The sequence below is a fragment of the Nymphaea colorata genome, chromosome 9 (assembly GCF_008831285.2).
Source record: "Nymphaea colorata isolate Beijing-Zhang1983 chromosome 9, ASM883128v2, whole genome shotgun sequence".
In the NCBI taxonomy this organism is placed as follows: Eukaryota; Viridiplantae; Streptophyta; class Magnoliopsida; order Nymphaeales; family Nymphaeaceae; genus Nymphaea; species Nymphaea colorata.
The window spans coordinates 15,150,280-15,169,233 of NC_045146.1; the positions used below are offsets into that span (position 1 = coordinate 15,150,280).

General features: G+C 40.1%; 2 protein-coding genes across 7 annotated transcripts; one reads left to right on the forward strand and one right to left on the reverse strand.

Annotated features, from left to right (window-relative positions):
- Positions 1-6,217: 6,217 nt before the first annotated feature.
- LOC116260616 (EPIDERMAL PATTERNING FACTOR-like protein 2) lies at positions 6,218-7,392 on the reverse strand. 3 transcript variants are annotated; one of them, XM_031639067.2, is made up of 5 exons: positions 7,271-7,392; positions 7,024-7,154; positions 6,821-6,906; positions 6,672-6,706; positions 6,218-6,558 (listed from the first exon to the last, which is right to left on the reverse strand). In XM_031639067.2, the coding sequence occupies exons 3-5, from the start codon at positions 6,858-6,860 to the stop codon at positions 6,304-6,306; spliced, it is 330 nt and encodes a 109-aa protein (XP_031494927.2). In that variant the 5' UTR covers positions 6,861-6,906; positions 7,024-7,154; positions 7,271-7,392; the 3' UTR covers positions 6,218-6,303. The 3 variants fall into 3 exon arrangements, with proteins under 3 accessions (XP_031494927.2, XP_049935668.1, XP_049935667.1); XM_050079711.1 differs by having other exon boundaries at positions 7,020-7,154; XM_050079710.1 differs by having other exon boundaries at positions 6,821-7,154.
- A 7,919-nt stretch (positions 7,393-15,311) lies between these two features.
- Positions 15,312-18,758, forward strand: LOC116261061 (ubiquitin-conjugating enzyme E2 1-like). 4 transcript variants are annotated; one of them, XM_031639666.2, is made up of 7 exons: positions 15,312-15,458; positions 15,725-15,836; positions 15,982-16,066; positions 16,220-16,312; positions 18,097-18,185; positions 18,282-18,367; positions 18,464-18,758. In XM_031639666.2, the coding sequence occupies exons 2-7, from the start codon at positions 15,765-15,767 to the stop codon at positions 18,504-18,506; spliced, it is 468 nt and encodes a 155-aa protein (XP_031495526.1). In that variant the 5' UTR covers positions 15,312-15,458; positions 15,725-15,764; the 3' UTR covers positions 18,507-18,758. The 4 variants fall into 4 exon arrangements, with proteins under 4 accessions (XP_031495526.1, XP_031495525.1, XP_031495524.1 ...); XM_031639665.2 differs by lacking the exon at positions 15,312-15,458 and adding an exon at positions 15,469-15,611; XM_031639664.2 differs by lacking the exon at positions 15,312-15,458 and adding an exon at positions 15,471-15,615.
- Positions 18,759-18,954: the final 196 nt, after the last annotated feature.

An 18,954-nucleotide genomic window follows, 5' to 3' on the forward strand; every position in this document is an offset into this window, starting at 1 on the left:
ATAGCAGGAACATGAATCAATGAAAATGATATACTATCGGCTTTTAGATAAAAAAAAAAAGGAATGTTAGTGGGTTCCCAAAGGTTAGAGCAAACGATTTCAAAAGGCCTCAAAGCTCTTATTAATAATATGAAATGGAAGAAGGTGACTCTTACAGTGTTGTGAACTCGAGCACTTCTTAGACTATGAAGGATGTGGCAAACAGACTTTGGAATATTGTTAGAAACAACACTTTTAACAAAACTTCTACTACAATGCCTCAAACGATTGTGCGAGAGTTCTGGTTAGAATTGAAACACTTTAACGACTCTGAAGAACGCTTCGATGGTTCCAACTGAAGAACAGAAACTGAAGAGATGATTGGGTTCTCCTTGAAGGCATATGTTTCCATGTTGTCCGCCCCCTCCTTTCTTCCTAGCAAACATCTCATTCGTTTGAAGATCCTTAACATAGACAGGACGAGTAAATTTGACGATTGAACGCATATCATTTTGCTTGAACGTTATTTGTGACAAGGCTGACAATAAGACCTGATGTACATCTCCTCGTGGTATCTTAGTTTCCTGAAAGTTAGTTGGTTTATTTTCAGTCTAATGCATTTTTCTTTATTCTGTGGGATAATTGGTTTATTTTCAGTCTAATGCATTTTTCTTTATTCTGTGGGTTAAGCCAACAGTTAACTTTCACATGTCCCCTTCTATGAAGCTTGTGGAGATTTGGTTTTGATTTCTTGTAATGGAGCTCCCTGCAATGATGGGTGTAGGCAAACTGTCTTGTTCTCCACGTCCCAAATGGTCGCTGCCCCTACCCCCTTGATGTCCTCCATTTCCTCATCCATAGCCTACGTAGCAAGCATTGAATGAAAACTGGTTGAATCTTTTTCTTCTGCTGTCTGCTTCATGGTATTCTCGTGATGAGGAAACATTGCCTAGTTCTTCAAAAGTGGGCAGCTGCGGAAAACACTACAGTGCTATAGTAAGCATGTCAAAATCAAGTTTTAAGCGCTTTAGAAGCTGTTGTACTTTGTTCTTATCTGAATTAGCACTAGCAATGACGGTTAACTTATCGGTGATGGCCTTCATGCGACAAATATACACCATGGCTGACATCGAACCCTTTTTCAAATTCTGAAATTTTTTCTTCAAAAATAAAACTTGTGCCTATGATATCTGAGAATAGGTTTGAGATAAATGATTCCATAGCTCTACTACAGTGTAATCATATGAAAGAGTAGCCAATACTTGAGAGAGTGTCCAAGTGATGTATGCGACCAAAGATTGGTCGCGTTTTCCCCAAGATGTATGTTCTTGATTTGTGAACTTGGAACATGTGGCACCTTTCTCATCCTTAGATGTCTGTTCAATAACCTTCAGTGGTGCAAGAGAGAAACCACCGAGATGCTCATCAAGATCTGGACTCTGTAAACAAAAGTATTTGTTTGGTCAAGAAATTAGAATGAGTTTTTCAGTGACTAGTTGATTGAAGAAGTTGCCACCAGAATCTGTAGAGGAATCCATTGACAAGGGAAGAACAAAAACAAAACTAGAGGAACAAAAACAAAACAAATAAGAAAGACGAATATGAAGAAGGAGACCTCTAATCAACAATAAAACAGTATCAGCCCCTATCAACTATCTTGCAGACAAATAAGCGAAAAGGAAAAGTTTTTTTTTTTTGAGCCTGCTAGGGGGATAAAACCTGCTGGAAGTGGGGCAAAGAGAGGAAGACTTTTTGTGAACCTATGCTTTTTTCTTTTGGTGTGAGAGCCCTGTTGGAAAAGAACAAAGATAGTAACTTGTTTCTATCAACATGCACAAGCTTGACAGATGGACAAAATTGGTGGCCAAATATAAAGGAGAATAAAGAACTATAGAGCAGATATAATAATGAAAGCGCTGCCAATTGTGATGATAAATAGTGGTTTAGTACTATTGCTACTAATTTATAAGGAACTGACTAGACAAAAGGGACGTTGGCCTACTAAGAATGGTCAGAATTATGAGCAGACTAAAAAGAGGACTATATAAGAGTATAGATTAAAAAGAATACCGAAAGAATAACAAGGAAAAAACGAATGATGAGAGATCACAAAGAATAGAAATAAGAAGACAAAGACAAAGATGATGAGAGATCAGATTATCGTTAGAAAAATGGGATTTCTTAAGTAAAAAGACAACTTAGATCTCTTTGAGCGTACTTCCAGTAACTCCTTACAATTGGCTTTGATTGTAATATCAGATTATTGTGTCATCCAGAAGACTTATGCACAGAAAAACAAGAAAGAAGGAGAACAGAAGAGAAGTGCCAAATGATAGGGACGGCAGCAATAGTAACTATCTGCTGAACCTAAGATTATATTATAAAATTAATTTTTTTTTACACCATGGACTAATAAGTCCTATTCAAAACAAAGAATATTACAGCCATGCCATTAATGAAAAAAATATAACCTTAAAAAGGAAACACCTAATATGACGTCTGAATCTGGATTTAGATCCAGACTTCATGACCCAAACCTTATGTACGTTTTAACAAATGTTAGACTTTTTTTTCTAGGATAATTTTTCAGGCCCATGAAACTGGACTAATAGTTTCAGAATTTCGATGACATCTTGCATTCGGAATAACTTTCCCCAACTTGTTTCAGAAAAATTGTTCTGGAATTTTAGTGTCAGAAAAATTCCTTCTGGGCCACGACTTAATATATATATTTCTTTTGTCTCTTGATTTAACTTTTTTTTTTTCTTTTTAGTGGAGCATTTGGAAGGCTAGAACTAACCCACGAACGGCAGTAAAGTTAGTCCCGACGACTGCTCCGTCAACATTATCGGAAAGCTTCTGATTTAACATGCACCAGTTCTCGAACACTAGATTTCTTAGTAAGAGATCATTTGGCACCACCACAACTCTCGTGAGGGCATTGTTGCATTATTGGCTTATGATGAACACCAGCAAAAGCAATCGATTTCGTAAGATGATCAGGCCCTGCATCTTCAAAAGGAAGAGAAGACCCATACCATGGCCACCTAATAGATTCTTCAGCCCTGTAACCAGGTTCTTAAGGTGATTTTATCACCATTTCGCATGTAGAAGTAGAAGGCTTAATATGGAACCTCAATGTAGTAAGAATAAAGTGTGTAAAGGATTCCCCTAGTGATTTATATATAAACTGGATATGACTTCTGTTTATATTACAGTTTGGATCAGTTGTCTATCTTTCTGCTCATAAAGTGACAAGGGAGAAAAAAGAAAAAAAAAAATCAAGAAGAGGTAGATAAGAGTTGTCACAGTTGTGAGGAGTGTATAATAAAAGTTTGGAATGTTATCTAATAAAAAGGCCAAAACACGGCTCTGCCTTCACATGAAGATTCTATTTACCATCTTTTTGGGGGATTGCGATTAATGTAACCCAATATCTGTTCAATCTTGGAAGACCCCGGTGGTTTAGTAGGAGAGTCTTCGATCGGGTAGCAGTTCGGAAATTGCTCACGCGTCTAAGTCAGAAGGACCAACTAACTAATTTACTAAATGTTCCTCTAAGCTGTTCGCTTAGAAGCACTGGAGGAATCTCTTGCAAGGACACAAAATCTTTCAATGGATTGTACTTTGCAGACCAGTCGACAGTGGCAAGACTTGGCTCCAGGCTTGATTCTGTAACATGCAATCATAGGAAGATGAGCTGCTGATAAGCATAGCTAATGCCCGATCGGCTTTACTGGCTGCATTTCCTGTGAGTATATTCCTCTTGTGCTGTTTTAAAAGCAGATGGGTACGAAGAATTTCCCCCGAAAAATGCAATTTGGTGGCGATTATTAGTTTCTGGCACTCAGAATCATGTTGGTTTTTCGTGTTGAGAACGAGAAAGCCAAGCTGTAACCACAGCAGGAGGAGATAGCGACAAGGGGGGAACGGAAAAAGAGAGAGAACCGTGGCGATGGGAGGAGCCGTCTCGGATTGCCTTCTCTGTGTCAAGGAACCCTGCAACTTCGTGTTGGAAGATGGGAACGGTGGCGTCTGTGCTCTCACCTTCTTCGTGTGCCCTGTAGGTCTCAATTCCTGCTGCCTCTGCGAACATTTCGGCTCCTTGATCTCTGTGATATCTTTTATTAAGGGTACGGGATTGTGGTAGGGGATGATGTTGGTGAGCCAGCGGAGGAAGGTGAGGGAGCCCTTGGTGCCAATCGCTTCCTCATGATGACAATCGTTCTGCACAACTTCGCTCAGCAACCAGACGAGGGCTGTTGTTTTCATGGGGCGTTGTGCTCGACGACGATGGTGTGGTGGCCCGCGTGGTGAAAGGTCTAGGGTGATTGGCCCCATTCTGCGCCATAATTTTCTTAAATTTCCTACACACTTCAAAAAATATCTCGAGATTTTCTTTGCTAAAATTTTATGAGGATGAAATCTATAGCTGCAAAGGAATATGGCAAGAGAGAAGAGAGAAACCATTTTATGAACTCGGTCGTATCGTATGCCATGAGGACCATTGTCCTAAGCCTGCTCGGTTGCTTGAGTGGTCAGTGTAATGTGGGTCAACCTCCATCCTGTCTGCTGTACTCTGTTGTTTCAGTTACAGACCTGACCGGACCGGAAGTGGGCCAGTCCACTGGGCTCGTTGGGGTGTCGGCTTCGCCCACTTCCAGCCCTAGGCATGAACGTACATGAATTTGCCTTCACGTGACCTACTACTGTACATATTCCAGTCTGGGCTGAGGTAGCTAGAAATGGACCATGGGTGTGGTGTTAACCACCCATAACATTCTCAAAGCAGAACGGCACTCGCGAGGACTGGTCCCTACTCTAACAGTGCCGCCAAAAGTCTTATAATCTAGATTGAATTATTTAACAAAGAATTGAGTCTAAAATGTGCCCATAAGTTCGTACTTGTGGTAACTTGAGTGGCTTATGTTTAAAAGTTATTTTTGCCAAATAAGCAATATGGGCACCGATTAGAGTGCTTATATGGTAGGTGTTTTTTTTTATATATTCCAGCGTTCCACCTCTCATCATGGAACACCTGAACAAAACTATCCCTCCTGAAACATAGCCAATCTTATATGTGAGGCTGAACTTGGTATCAATTCCCTGGTCGAGCCTTTGTAAGTGTGATTGGCACCGGACCATGCATGGTCTAAGAGGATCAAGCACTTGATCCTAGTCCTGGATCCAAGCCCACCTGCAGGATCATGTAGACCCTTCAATTCGTGGTCCAATACAGGTCTGACCCAGCCAGTGACTTAGTCGGACCAACCCAAGAAGCTGACCGTTAAGTGCTGATACCTTGGACGGGTCCAATTACCGCGGCCGGAGCTACGAAGGGCCAAACTGTAGTAATGTAAACCCAGATTCAGTAGTAGAGCCACGTTGTGGCTGCTATGGTCAATTGCCCACACCAGTGCACCAAATTTAACTGCTTTATACACAATGATATTTCATTCTTTTCTTTTTTTTTTCTAATACGTGAGTGTCCTTTAAAGTTTGAAATTGAAATAATAGTACCTCTTAGCTAAAAAATTTCTAGTTACGCCATGGCCCATATGCGTCATAAACCCAAAAAGGTGCTACTTAGTATCTGTGAGCAAATTTTAAAGAAGTAAAATCCAGTTTGCCTTTTAACTGCGAAATGAATGCCTACTGCTTGCTAGAGAGCTGCTTGAAAAGACTTGCGGGCAAAAGCCACCGGGATATGCTTTATGAAGAAGTCTCACCATTACCACATACCCATGCAACTCAAATAAAAGAGAAAAAGGTAGATAGAAGGAATTGGTGCAGGTCATTCTCTGCAGGATATGGCGAAGCGCCAGACCTTGCGCAAAGATTCAAACAAATACCGTGAACCATTTTTCTGCTTTTCTCTGAAGCCAAACAAACTTATTTTCATCTTTTTCAGAAAAAATCAAAACATCTTTTTGTGGTGGCAGACGAAGATGCACATAGCCTCCACAGCTCGATCAGTTTGCCTGTCTCCGATTCAAAAAGTTTCTGCAGATTGCGTGCAGTGGGCATGCAGATTCCGTTGCAGGCCATACGTACCAAGTACCACTCAGCCCCATCAACGCATAATAAAGTGAACTTGCATCCAATTCACGTTAATGAAACATGATATTTCATAACTTCATATATGCAACACGTATCAGCAAATCAATGTAATATGTACTATCATTTTGAACTGAAAGATGTATATATATATATATTAAGAGGATTGAAAGAAAGGTACTGAATACAAAATTTAACAAGGTGGATTTACGTATGTAAAATTATAGGACATGATTTTTTGTTTCTGCCTGAGTTGTTACTTGACGTTCATGGGTTGTAGATTACATCCCCACATTTGCATTTCCAACTCATGGGCTTGTAGTTCGATGTATCAGCACCTATTGCATTTGTGGAAGACACCACGGTGCCTCTTCCTCCGTTCTTGAATTGAGGGACGGCCGGCACCTGAATCGCTCGGCAGTGCCCACAAGAAGCACACCTCCTCTGGCATCTTGGAGGCCTTGAGCCTATGACCATGCCTCCTCCGTAAACAACCTTGCTTTCTCCCTCAGCAGCTTGAACCTGCAGTAGAGGAAGAGAAATGAGGTGACCATATTCTTTCTTTAACAGATGATCTAAATAGTACTGAAGAGGCGGTTTTAGATATCAGCAATGTGCTTGGCTGCAGGCACTACCTTAGATTCATCAAGCAATGTGGACAGCGATTTTCCTGAAACAAGAAAAGTTAAAGAAAGAACAAAGGTTATTCAGCAGATCAAGAAAGACGAGCAACGAAAACCACGTTAAGTGCGAGAGAAGAAGATTTGAGAGTGGCCTCACTCACCTGCAACAGGGAACTTCAACTGGGCTGGGTTTAAGAGCATGAGGAGCACTAGAGAGGAGAGAAGACATACGTAAAGGCAGCAACGTCTGTCCATGAGTAAGAAAAGTGAGCAATAGGTGTTTAGTTGGTGGCCTCCGGATTTTATCTTTATAGTGGTGCGCAGCAAAGGAAAGGGAAGAGGGGTAAGCAGCAGAGAGACCTACAGGTGATCTTGAAAAGAGTCTGAGTGGCCTAGACTGATGCCGTCTTTTAAGTTTTAACCATAATATATATACGTTGTTCGGTCGACGGAACAAGCATGATATCTGATGAATGCCCACGAAACCTCAGCAATCTGCGGCACATTGGTTCATGAGCAAAAAAAGGAAAAACAGAAAAAACATGAGTCTGATTATCATGACCCAACAATGATACATTGATAACAAAAATGGTTAAGTGAAATAACAATACACTCTTTGCCTCCAGAATCAGTGAAGGGACTTAACCCACATCGCCCAGCTAAGTTTCCACAAGAGACATGAAATCACAGCTGGGCGTCTCTTGGCGTGTGGTGCTTTTCTTGTATGTATTTTGCATCTGACCAAACCCAAGTTCGCACGCCACCTTCTGCTCTCTCTCTCTCTCTCTCTCTCTCGGCTGAAGAATCTCTCGTTATTTACGTACCAAAGATATATTTCAAAAATTTCAAACACATGCTTTATAGTTGTTAAATCACACATCTCAAGACGTCGCTTTCTGCATCCAAATTCCGAACGTCTCCAATTTGTCTCTGAGAAGTGGCTTTCTAAGGTGTCAGAGAGGTGGTTGCTAGTTACTGCCTCAAATGGCAAACGAAATTTAACACTGCCTCCGAAAAGGAGGTAGCCAGATTTTCTGTTTCTCTCTATCTCTCCCTTCTAGGCCATCCAAACCGTTAGATGCTGTTGATGAATTCAATCAGCAGCAATTAAGAGGCACTTGTTTGGTCTAATTCTTTTAGTTACAGAGCACGGCTTGGCATCAATTTGTTCTGCTTGTGACGACGATGGTAGAGAGAGATCATTCCAACTTTTTGTTATCTTTTCTGCATTGTGTTGTCATAAGTCAAGAATGTCGCCCATTGGAGGAAATCGGCCGTGATCAGATGAACACAGAACCATGCAGGCTGCAGAGATCTTCCACGAGATATGATGATCATCGAAATAATATTTGCAGACTGCGAAAGGGCAATAGACGGTGTGGTCTTATTACGTGATGATGCTAAACATGCGGTTATTGGATGGAGGGAATGAGCGGTTGTCTTGGGAAAGAGGGATTTTGGTAGGCTCTAGAGCAGCGAGAGTCAGAGGAAACTCCTCCCCAATCTTTTTAGATTGTGAGGCACTGTATCCTTATTAATTGCTTCTCCATACGGGCGTATATGTGCGTTAATGGTACCGGCCTTTTCCAGTTAGCTTTTTTATTAATCCACATACGCAGACACGCTCTCTCTCTCTCTCTTTCTCTCTCTGATGCAATGAAATGGGAAGGTATATTCGGGAAGGTGAGCCTTTGTTATCACCGATTGATAAGTTTTCTTTCTTTGCACTTCGTCTGTTAAATGAGAGAAGTAACTTGTTAGGAACTTAGGTGTATGGGTGGAGAGTTGGTCCATTTCTCATTAAAAATTTAGGTGTTCAGACGAGGAACAAGTGATTATTAAGTTTAACAGGGGAAGACAATTATGCTCTGTTCTGTTGGCCACTTATCCTTAATCAAGTTTATTTTGTCTGCTTCTGTTCGCTGTTTGTCATTCTGTCCTGCTTCCATTTATGGTCTTCTAGGGAATATGTTCAGTAAGTTTTTATGAGATATGGAGCCTTGTAAGAAACCGCATATGCCAGGCGCCAGCCTGAGAGAGGTACTATGTCATTCTATATTACTGAGGGTTGTGCAGAGAGTAGAAGAATTTTTTATGTAAATAATGCTAATCTAGCCCTTTTGGGTTACCTAGCACTGATGAAGAAAGATTTATGATCTGATCTTATGAGGTGCAAGTATCTGTCTTGTTGTAGCCTGTGGACTCGAACTTATGACAACAATGATTCGCCACAATGGAAGAGTATACCTAAAGCCCGGAAGCTGACTTAGGTAGGGAATTGCAGTACCTATAAAGCATGATTTTGGGTGGTAAGATGGTTGGGCTACCCTTTGTTAAAAGAGCTTCAGAATGGTTATGGCTTTTGTTTATGAAGAATAATATGCTCTACACATCATATGATGGAAGTAACTTATGTGGACTTCCGACTCAAGGTTCTTTCCAGCTGTACGGATTAATTTCAGCAATGGGGATGATACTTTATAAAGGACGCCAAATACTTCCAATAAATCCATAAGCAATTTTGACAGTAGGTTCATAGAAAACTAAAGAGCTTACGTGCGCACATTTCTGTGCCAATATTCGGAATTCTAAATGGCTTTCAAGGCCGCAATAAACTGCTGCAAGATAGCCTTTGACATTTTATTAAACAAAAAACTTTGGCAGAAGCCACTTCAACAAAGCTTGACGGTTGTCTACCACAAATATGTGCTAGGCCTGCTCTTACCTTCCTCCTCCAAGGCTTCGTTCAGCAGCCCTGTCTTAGGAAAAGATTTTCATCAATGTATATCCTTCTAAATTTCTAATACCGAACATGGTAACATTCTCTTGCCAGTGACGAACTCCGATGGTGCACGTCTTGTTGGTGTTCTTGTCACTCATCACAATTTGGTTGCAAAATTGGCACTCTGAGACCTCTGACCATGGCTCTGTTGTTGCCATGGATCTTTCGAAAGGCTCCTTCGCCTGCGCCTGATAGCTGGCCCAAATGCTGTACGCTTCCTTTCAAATGACCTCTTGTGGACTACCCTGCTTCGTTCCTGGCAAGCAAAATACCCGACAGAACAGTGTGGAAGGATGCTTTCGGCCAACATTTCATAGGCCAAAACCATGCTGAAAAGTTGGAATTAGGATATTTTTGAACTATCCACACTTAATCCTTCAGGACTTGATGGAAAGAGGGCAGAAGAAGAATTAACTCTGGGATAACAGCCTTCCTTCACAAATCAAATAGGTGAACCAATGAGCTCTGGGATGCGCCCCTTCAAACCACATCCACTCCCTCCATGCCGAAGTTGGGTATTCGGAATGATTGATTTTCTAGCACTATAAAGGAGGAGATGTTCTTTGCCTTGCACCCATTATTGCACCAAAAAACTGGTCCACGAACACGCGCTGCAGGAAAGTGTTGAATTGCGGCATCATCACAATGTTCGAATCAAGACTTGCTCAACCGTGCATTTGAAAGTGGGCTCGAATATGGAAAAGTACTCCAGAGCCAAAAATTATATAGAAAGGAGCCACCCAAATTGGAATCCCATATAACATGGCCTTGACAGATAGACAAGCAGATTGGGCAGCTGATTTTGGTCCACTTATGCATTTCCAAAGGGCTTCCATGGGCTTCTTGGTGTTTGCTGATTGGTTGCAATCTAGGCCTCTTATAGAGCAAAGAATATAATTGTTTGTGTCAGTTCGACCTCTTGTGTTCTATGTAAAAGGATCTATTGAAGAATGGAGAGCGAAAACATCTGTTGTTCAATTGCCAGTTACAGCCAATATTTGGAGTTATGCTGTTGGTTTCTTTAGGCAGTCAAGATGTCATGTCAGAGTACTCGCGACGAGTTTGAGAGGTAGATCAGGGGGTACGTTTTAGTTGTAAAAGATCAAAAGTCTGCTGGAAGATAACGTTACATATTGTGACCTGGAAGTTTCATGATAAACTGGGTAAACCATTGAAGACTACTAAAAGGGGAATTTAGCAGGCCTGCGTGGAAGTTTCCCCTAGCAGAAATGGCTCCCAAAATTTGCTAAAGGCCATTTGGCAGGCTCTCACTCTCTCTCTGTTTGTGGGATGGTTCTCCATGAAACGCGATTTCCAAGTGGTTGTTAAGATTCTGCTTCCTACTCTGATCTCTTTGGTCTGCTCATCTCTTGGCTGTGTTAAGTACTTTGATTTCTTTATTCTAAATTTTAGCTCGATCCGGGAAGGTGCCCAGTCGGGAAGGAGAAGAAGCATGCAGCAGAGGGAAACTCTCCTTGTCAGGAATCCCCTTATCAGCTGGTGGTGGTGGTGGTGGTGGTCAAAAACAAGTTCGAAATTTTCTTGACAATTATGTGATTCACTTTTGGGCTGTCGAGAAAATGTTCAGACAGCAGAACGATGACCCGTTCTCCTTCTTCTTTGATCATTTGTTTCCCTCGAATTCAGGCTTATTATTTTGCGTTGATCACAATATATAGATCGGCCTCTCTCAAATATCTCACGTGTATTACGGTGTTAGCTGTTTCTGATATTTCCTTTTTCTTTAAAAGGGTGTATATCTATGCCCAACCACAGGTCGGATTCCATCAGTCCCATCTTTAATTGTGCTCTACCATTTATTCAGTGAAGGCTGCACAATCACTTAGTGGTGAACATATAAATATCCAACCATTAAGAAAAGTGATTACTGTAATATTTAAGAGTGTGTGGGCTGGGTAAAAAGTATAAGTAATTCAGTTTGGTCAGGTGTAGGTGGGGCAATATTTAACTGGATCTGATTCTGCTCTCCTTAGGGTCAGAGCTACTACAAACCAGCGTCGACAGATCTGCGTTGTTCTGCTGCAAGGCTTTTTGGTGAGTAGAATGGCACCAAATCGCATCGTGAAAATGAACATTAAAAAGAGATTTAAAGGATTCGATCCAACATTGACCACATCATCCTTTGGTGTAAACTCTGCAACGTTCAGAATGGCAGCCTTACTGGGACCAAGCTATGGGACTGGACCAACTTTCAGCCGTGGACTAGCTAACTGTTGGAGATGATCATTTTGTATAGTTGGCTGGACCTTGAGTTGGTGGCACTTAACAACGCTACGAGAATTTACCGGAGAAGGTCCAACAGTAGAGCAGATGGTTTTGAATAGAGGGGAGATGGCCATGGAGTGCATTGAGGTCGGCAGGATGTCAATGTCAACAAGAAGACGGCCACTGCTCATCCAAATCTTCCATCGGTATCCAAGCTTCCCCGCTGCAAAAGTAAGTCACGTTTCCTCTTTCTTGTTGGTTCAATTACTTGATACATTATACTAGTTCCAGATACCAACAAAACAAGATCATCTGCAAACAAAATAAAAGATATTTACGTTTTAGAGATGTAAAACAAATAACATCTAGTTGAAGGGTGCACCGTTTTATCATTGACACCGACGCAGCTCAGAACCCTAGAGGCAGGAAGAATGGGGGCCCTTCAGGCCTTGCTTCAGGCGATGGGACGATCATCTCGCTCACTCGAAACAAATCACATCTATCCTTGTAATGATTATAGTGTGTTTTTATAACCCATAAGAAAAATGAAGACCACATTATGACTCTATTAACTATCACGTTAAAGATGAATAAGATAAATTGAACGAAAGGAAAAGAAGTTGAGAAAGAATAGATCAAAGGAAGCTGGCGCTACGAACGTGGTTTGGCCAAGGAAGCCTACAACTATAAAGAAAATCAAGGATCATGATCCCTCTTAATTCTTTCTCGTTTAGATTGTTGAGCAGAAACATATATGATTCAAAATAAAAAGGCCTTCAGCTGTTCACCTTTAGAAGGGAAATGCATTTCTTTACGTGCCAAAATCATGTAAATCACTAGCTATTCGCTTTGGATCATGATTCTGATAATTAACTGGTTACAACAACAAAGTTTATTTTGGAAAAAACTTGTTTCGGGGCTAAAACCATGGTTTTTAATTAGCACAGCCTTAGCTTCATCTGAAAACATTTTAGAGATCAGTTTTTTGCTTTGAGGACATGCCTTGGCAATTTTGGCGTTTACAGTTTTACCAATAACTGGACTACTGATTTATTGTTATTTTAAAAGATTAGACATCCACCAATAAAAGGAATTATCCATCGTCGAATATGTCTAGATCTGTCTGAGAATATCTCACAAGTAATTATTTTTTACTGCGTCAAAATTCCCTTCTTTTTGACTTTAAACTACTTACTTTTTCTTTCCCATCCTTTATATTTTTTAGTTTGTCTTGGCGGATAAACGATGGGGACCTAAATCTATGTGTGGAAATAGGTTATTGAAATGTACGAATTAGATTATGATCCCTCTATTTTTTTTTTATCAATGTTAAACTGTGAATTTAGAAGCTCTAATAAATTTGGTATTAGTGCGTTGGGTTTTGACAAAGTTTCGTCAACCCCACATTGAGCTCATTGAAGAAGTTGGATTTGAAAAATTGTCATAATTTAATGATCAGATTGGCTAGGTGGTTATAAACGATGTTCATTTACACCCACTCTCATTTCCCCTTTGTCTCTGCTCCTTAAGGCCAGGTTTGATAGTACATTTTGATAGTAGATTTGACATCTTTATAGTAGATTTGACATCCGAGGCTGATCTCTAAACTGTTTAATCCACTGAAGCTGCAGAATGAGATTCACATTACATTATAAAAACCATGGATCTAGACAAAGAGAAGGAGAGGGGTTGGACGGTATGTAGAACCACATTTTTTTTGGCAACTAGAATATTATTCTAAAGATTGAAACTAAATTGTGCTTTAATTTTTAGGGCATTATGTTTTAAGGGGGTGTTTGACAACAAAAATAGTAATATAGTGTTCCATAAATCTGTCATAAAAATTGAGATACATTTATAAAATATTTTTAAGACAACTGAACACCATGAACTTAGTGTCCTTGTTGCAAAAAAAGACCTAAATGTATGTGTCAATGGAAAAAGTAAATCATAAACACCAAAAGGAATAGTTTTTCCCAAGGGGTTTGGTGCAACACCAGGGCAAGGGCTTAGAAGTGGCCGGTTCCCGTTTCAAATTCTGGTGGCATTAACCTTTTGTGCCCCAAAAAAGGGCTGCTGATGTAAAAGCTGAACGAAGACAACACTCAAGATACCAAAAGCAAGCCCGATATCATAAGGGATAACAAGTTGGGTGGAGACTTGAGTCTTTTTCTGACACCTGACCACACACAAAAACACCGAAACAAATAGTCATGTACCCATTTTCATATTCACAAAACTCCAATGATTGCATGTACATGCTTAAGCGTGCAGTTCAAACATTTAAGTTCAAACATTTTGGATTTGGCAATAAATATTGGATCTTGGGTCTTGGTCCAAGTGAAATAAAAATGAATTATGAAATGAAAGCTTGTGGGGTCAGTACATTCTTGCAATGATGAGACCAAGGGATTGTCTTGCTGATTTCCATAGGCCCCATCCGCACGGTTTGCACCCCCAAGTTGGTAGCCACTAGCCTCATGGCCCCAGCCCCGAACCCTTCGAACCCACTTAGACTGGGCCCACTCGCCATTCGCCTTTTTTTTCTCTCTTAAACAACCGAAACCTATTTTTCAAATTGAAAATGAGAATCCAAAATTAATGCTATATTTTATTAACTAGAAAATATAAAAAAATGAAAAATAGATAAAAATGCAGAATAGACAGATGGTGCACCAATCATGGTTGGACGGATTCAATTCGAACCGGCCATTCGAAAGTGGAGATGTTTACCTGGGTCATTCTTTAATACGAAAAAGTCATTGTGGTCTAGGATTAATTAATACTAAGAAAGTTCTCCTGATTCTTTAGTCCAGCAGATAAAATATGCACAACTCAAACGCCGATTTCTGTACTGCAATTTGGAGATTGTTTTTATTAAGATGCGAGACTAAGCAGTTCAGGTCCATATAAATAGAGTAAGCCAGATGGGATGTGGGTCCGAAGGAAGTGCACCAACGTCGCATCTATGGTCATTAAATTTCTATCTGCATATGCATATGCACATGCCATCAAATCCTGCGTTCAAGAAATCGCACTCCGGCCACTAATTCATTGCCCATATCAAAAGCAGAATTTGGGGATGCAAAATACAAGAAGAAAAGAATGATTCCAATCATTCCTTGCCTGTCATTGAAACCTTTTAGGGTTTCAGAGGGAATCCTCCCTATTCATAGCCCGAGGGACCCATATGCTTGCACTTATCCGTTTTTTTCATATGTAACAAAAGTTTTGAAAAGAAATAATTGAATGAGTGAAGGACCAACCAAATATCATTCACCAAACAAAAGAGGTGGCATGAGCCCAAAAAAGGAGAGAAGATGGATGATTGGAGGAGGGCAACTCTGAGAGTTTCTTACTTTTTGCTGACGAAAATGAAGGGCTTAGTCAAAAAGAAGTGTTTCTTACTTTATTTCTCTAGGTCGATTTACCTCATGTGCAATAATGTATAGAAATATCGGATGTTTGATTTAAAATGTCGATCTTTGATCTTGACATTCCTAAAAAAACTGATATAAACTGGGGGAGAGTTAAAATTTTCCCTGTTATACGTTTCCAGATTGTCATGATATTAATGCGTAGTTCAGGCCATATTAACGTTTATATAGCCTCGCGGTTGTTGTTTTAGGAAATGTTTAAGGAAAAAGCTTTTAATTCACCGCCGGACTTTCTCTCGCCAAAAATCCCACGATTATTTGTGAATGTGATTATGAAGTAAGACTGCACCTGGACGAGCAACAATCAAACAAGAAAAACAACCGTTGCGTTTTATTATTGGAGGAAATTTGGTGGTAAGCAAGACGTCTCTCTCTCAATCTCTCTCTCTGATTTTCTTTTGCTCCTCTCCTTAGAGAACTACAGATTCCTTTCTGCTGTCGCATCATTCTACCAGACGATAAGATATACCATTCTCTCTCTCTCTCTCTCTCTCTCTCTCTCTCTCTGTGGGTACAATTCTTTTCTCTTAATGTTATGTGTACTTTGTTATTTGTTGATGAGTATTCAGTCTTGATCGTTGTGACGAAATGGGAATTGTTTTTATAAATTGAACATACAGAGAAGCGCGTCTTGGCGCTAAATTCTCCTGAATCGGGGTCATGGCGTCGTCATCTTCTGCGCAACTGCGGCTCATGTCCGATCTGAAAGCCATCAGGAATGAGCCTCCGGAGGTTAGATCGTAGACAGATTTCGGTCTTCATGTTTTTTGGGTGTTTCAATCTTGAGGAAGTCCATTTCTTTATTTTTCCGAGTCTCATTAAAATTTTATCTCGCTATTGAATTATGGTGTTTCCTTGTGATCATCGCTCGCCTCAGGGTTGTAGCGCAAGTCCGCTATCCGACGAGAATCTCTTTGTTTGGAGCGCCACCATCTTTGGCCCGGATGAGACTCCTTGGGAGGGTATCTGCAATACCTTCTAAATTCTTAAAGGGGTTTTCTTGATTGTCTGGATCAGATTTTAAAGCCATTTCTGTTTTCTCTTGATCATTTTCTTAACATTATTCTTTTCTTAAGATTAATTTTTGGGTGTCCTTGAATTTTGATTGTCTGAAGGCGGTATCTTTGGATTGCGTCTCACATTCGGAGATAATTATCCAGAGAAGCCCCCTCGTGTTAGATTCACATCGGAAGTCTTTCATCCAAATGGTTGGCTTTCTTCCCCACCTTTTCTCCGGTGAATTTTATTTATGTGCTCGTTACCCTGTAGTTCATTTTATGTGTCTTGGCAGATCTAGATACACGGTGTTACTAATTTCTATTGAAGGATAGATCTGAAACAATTCTCTTTCAATTCAATATTAAAAGATGTGTTGTCCGTCTTTATGAAGATAATATTTTCAGCAGGTTGGAAAGGATTTTTGATACTGAAATAAAGAAGAAACTACAACCATAGTACTTTCGATGGGAATTTTTTTTTTTTATTTTCCCCTTGAAACTGCCCAGAAGCCTACATGCATCATGTATGTTCACTGAAGTTGTTCCAGTGTCTGCGTGCCATTTGTGAATCTTAGGTGTGTAGCCAACGCTCCTATTGCGTCTTCTGATATCTCGCTAATTATGTCATCTTACTGCTTGTCATGAGAAACCTTCAAATCATCCTTGGAACTTCCATCCTGTGCTGACCCAGTAATGTGGGATGTCAAAGAAGAGAGATCCATCTCAGCCATCTGGTTAAAGAAATACACATAATCCAGGCATTCTAATTCCAAAATACATGTAAAGTAGAGCACTATCCTGAGACAAGTCTACCTAGAGACATGCGAAAGATGCTGCAGCAGGGTCCTCCCTTGACATTCCCCATCACAAACAGGCAGAAAACATGGTTATCATCCCTTTCATGTTTGGCTTGGCATACAGAAATACAGTCTGAGATCTCTCTTGGGTTGTCTTCCTTTAAAAGAGTTATCCATGGTGTTTGCCCATGGGATACCATCTCTTTGAATCATTTTGATTCTTAGTAGATACAGGGTATGTGTTTTAGCATTCCTTTCAGACAGAAAAAACATGAACTGCATTCTGCAGATAAAGATATCCTGTACAAGCCCATTTTATGATGATTCATGAAGCCATATAGCTTCCATGAATCAAACTGAACTCCCCTGTGGAAACATTCTATGAAGGGGATTTGACCTTCATTTTTTTCCTTTTTGGTAGAAGAGCAGTTCACTTATATGGAAAACAAGCTGAATCCAACATTGTTGTCATTTGTCACATGAAATGACCAATTACGCCCTCGATGTATGATGGAAACAATTGGTTGCATTTGGCCTGCTTTATAACTAGATAGCTGCATGTGGAAAATTTCCACTTGACCTCCTTGATGGTAATAGATCAAAATGTTTTCTTTTCCCGTTATTGCTAGATCATGTTTACTGTCAAAGTAAGGTGGTTTTTACAAGATGAGATCATTCAGCTGAATTGTGCTAGAATATTAGTTTTTCTTGTCTCGATGTCATGTACAGTTCCTACAACCATGCCTGAAGTGTGATGTCAAATATGTGGTGGCAAGGTAGACGTTGATGACTAACATCTTTATGAGAGCCCTTAAAAATTGAAACTGACATCAAAAGCTTTTCTGTCATTCACAAGTTGTGCTAGAGAACTGGGTTTAATCATAGTAGTTCAGTAAAATGATCATAGAGAAAATAATGAGTTTTCATCTTTTTGGGTTTAAAGTTTAAACGTTCACATTTTCAGGCATGAGCAGTTGAACTATTAGTATCGACAGAGAAGATGATTTGTGTTGTAAGCTTTAGCTTCACTAGATTCTTTTATTCAGCGTCTGTACGATTGGATGGCTAATAATTATCTCTTTATCATGAATGACTGAAATACTGGATAGACCGACTTCACATTGAAGAAGAAAAAAGGAATGAAAATGTGTATATGCTCCATTACTTTATTTTACCTTGTTGTGTTTCTTTTTGTAGTCTATCATGATGGTACACTGTGTATGGACATCATCCAGGATGCCTGGTCACCATGTCACAATGTCTGCACAATATTAACCTCAATTCAAGTAAGGTTTCCTCTTTGCATGCTGAAAATAACATTTTCATATCTGTCTGCACAAAATCCCTAAGCGAGATCCTTTTGTTCTCTACGAATCTGGCAGTCCCTTCTTACCGACCCAAATCCAGCAAGTCCTGCAAATCCTGAAGCGGCACACCTTTACCAGTGTGATATTCAGGGTTATAACAGGTAAATTGGGTTCTTTAATATGCTTGATCCTTTTTCATTGGCAAGTCCTTCTAGCACTGGATGAGAATTCTGTTACTTGCAATTTCCTTTCTACAGGAAAGTTCGACGGTGTGCTCGTAGATCCATTGAGTCATCATAGCTCTGTGCATTGGGTTGCCCAGTTTCTAGACCTTCAGAACACCTCATTATGTTTAACAATCATGTCCAACTTCCAGTGATGTGTGTCATAGTTGTGCTGGTGTATTCTGGCTCAGGGTATTGTGGGTACTTCACTGTTGTGTGCTTTTGTGATGACATTTTATGAGATTCATTGTTTGGGTGTTAGCATCCATTGCACATATATTTAAACTTTTGAGGTTGACTTGCATACGAATGTTGTTCTGTTGTCGTAGATTGGGTTGTGATCATTCATATCCTGTGATTGGAAGGGGAAAAGGTTCTGTCAGTTAAAGATGTCATGTGCAAAAGTGGCACATGCAGCTTCTTGAACATATAAGGTTGCATTTAAGTTTTAAAACAACTGTATGCATCATTGATCCATCATTTGAAAGTGTTTCTGATGAAATGTGGATTTGTATTCTGAATGT

What these genes read in the sequence shown, in the direction of transcription:
- LOC116260616 (XM_050079710.1), bottom strand. Translation starts at nt 6,914, where the DNA reads ATGGACAGACGTTGCTGCCTTTACGTATGTCTTCTCTCCTCTCTAGTG. An exon ending in GTTGAAGTTCCCTGTTGCAG is followed by an intron (nt 6,707 to 6,820) that starts GTGAGTGAGGCC and finishes TTCTTGTTTCAG; the next exon opens with GAAAATCGCTGTCCACATTG. An exon ending in CATTGCTTGATGAATCTAAG is followed by an intron (nt 6,559 to 6,671) that starts GTAGTGCCTGCA and finishes CCTCTACTGCAG; the next exon opens with GTTCAAGCTGCTGAGGGAGA.
- LOC116261061 (XM_031639666.2), top strand. Translation starts at nt 15,765, where the DNA reads ATGGCGTCGTCATCTTCTGCGCAACTGCGGCTCATGTCCGATCTGAAA. An exon ending in TCAGGAATGAGCCTCCGGAG is followed by an intron (nt 15,837 to 15,981) that starts GTTAGATCGTAG and finishes CGCTCGCCTCAG; the next exon opens with GGTTGTAGCGCAAGTCCGCT. An exon ending in GATATTCAGGGTTATAACAG is followed by an intron (nt 18,368 to 18,463) that starts GTAAATTGGGTT and finishes TCCTTTCTACAG; the next exon opens with GAAAGTTCGACGGTGTGCTC.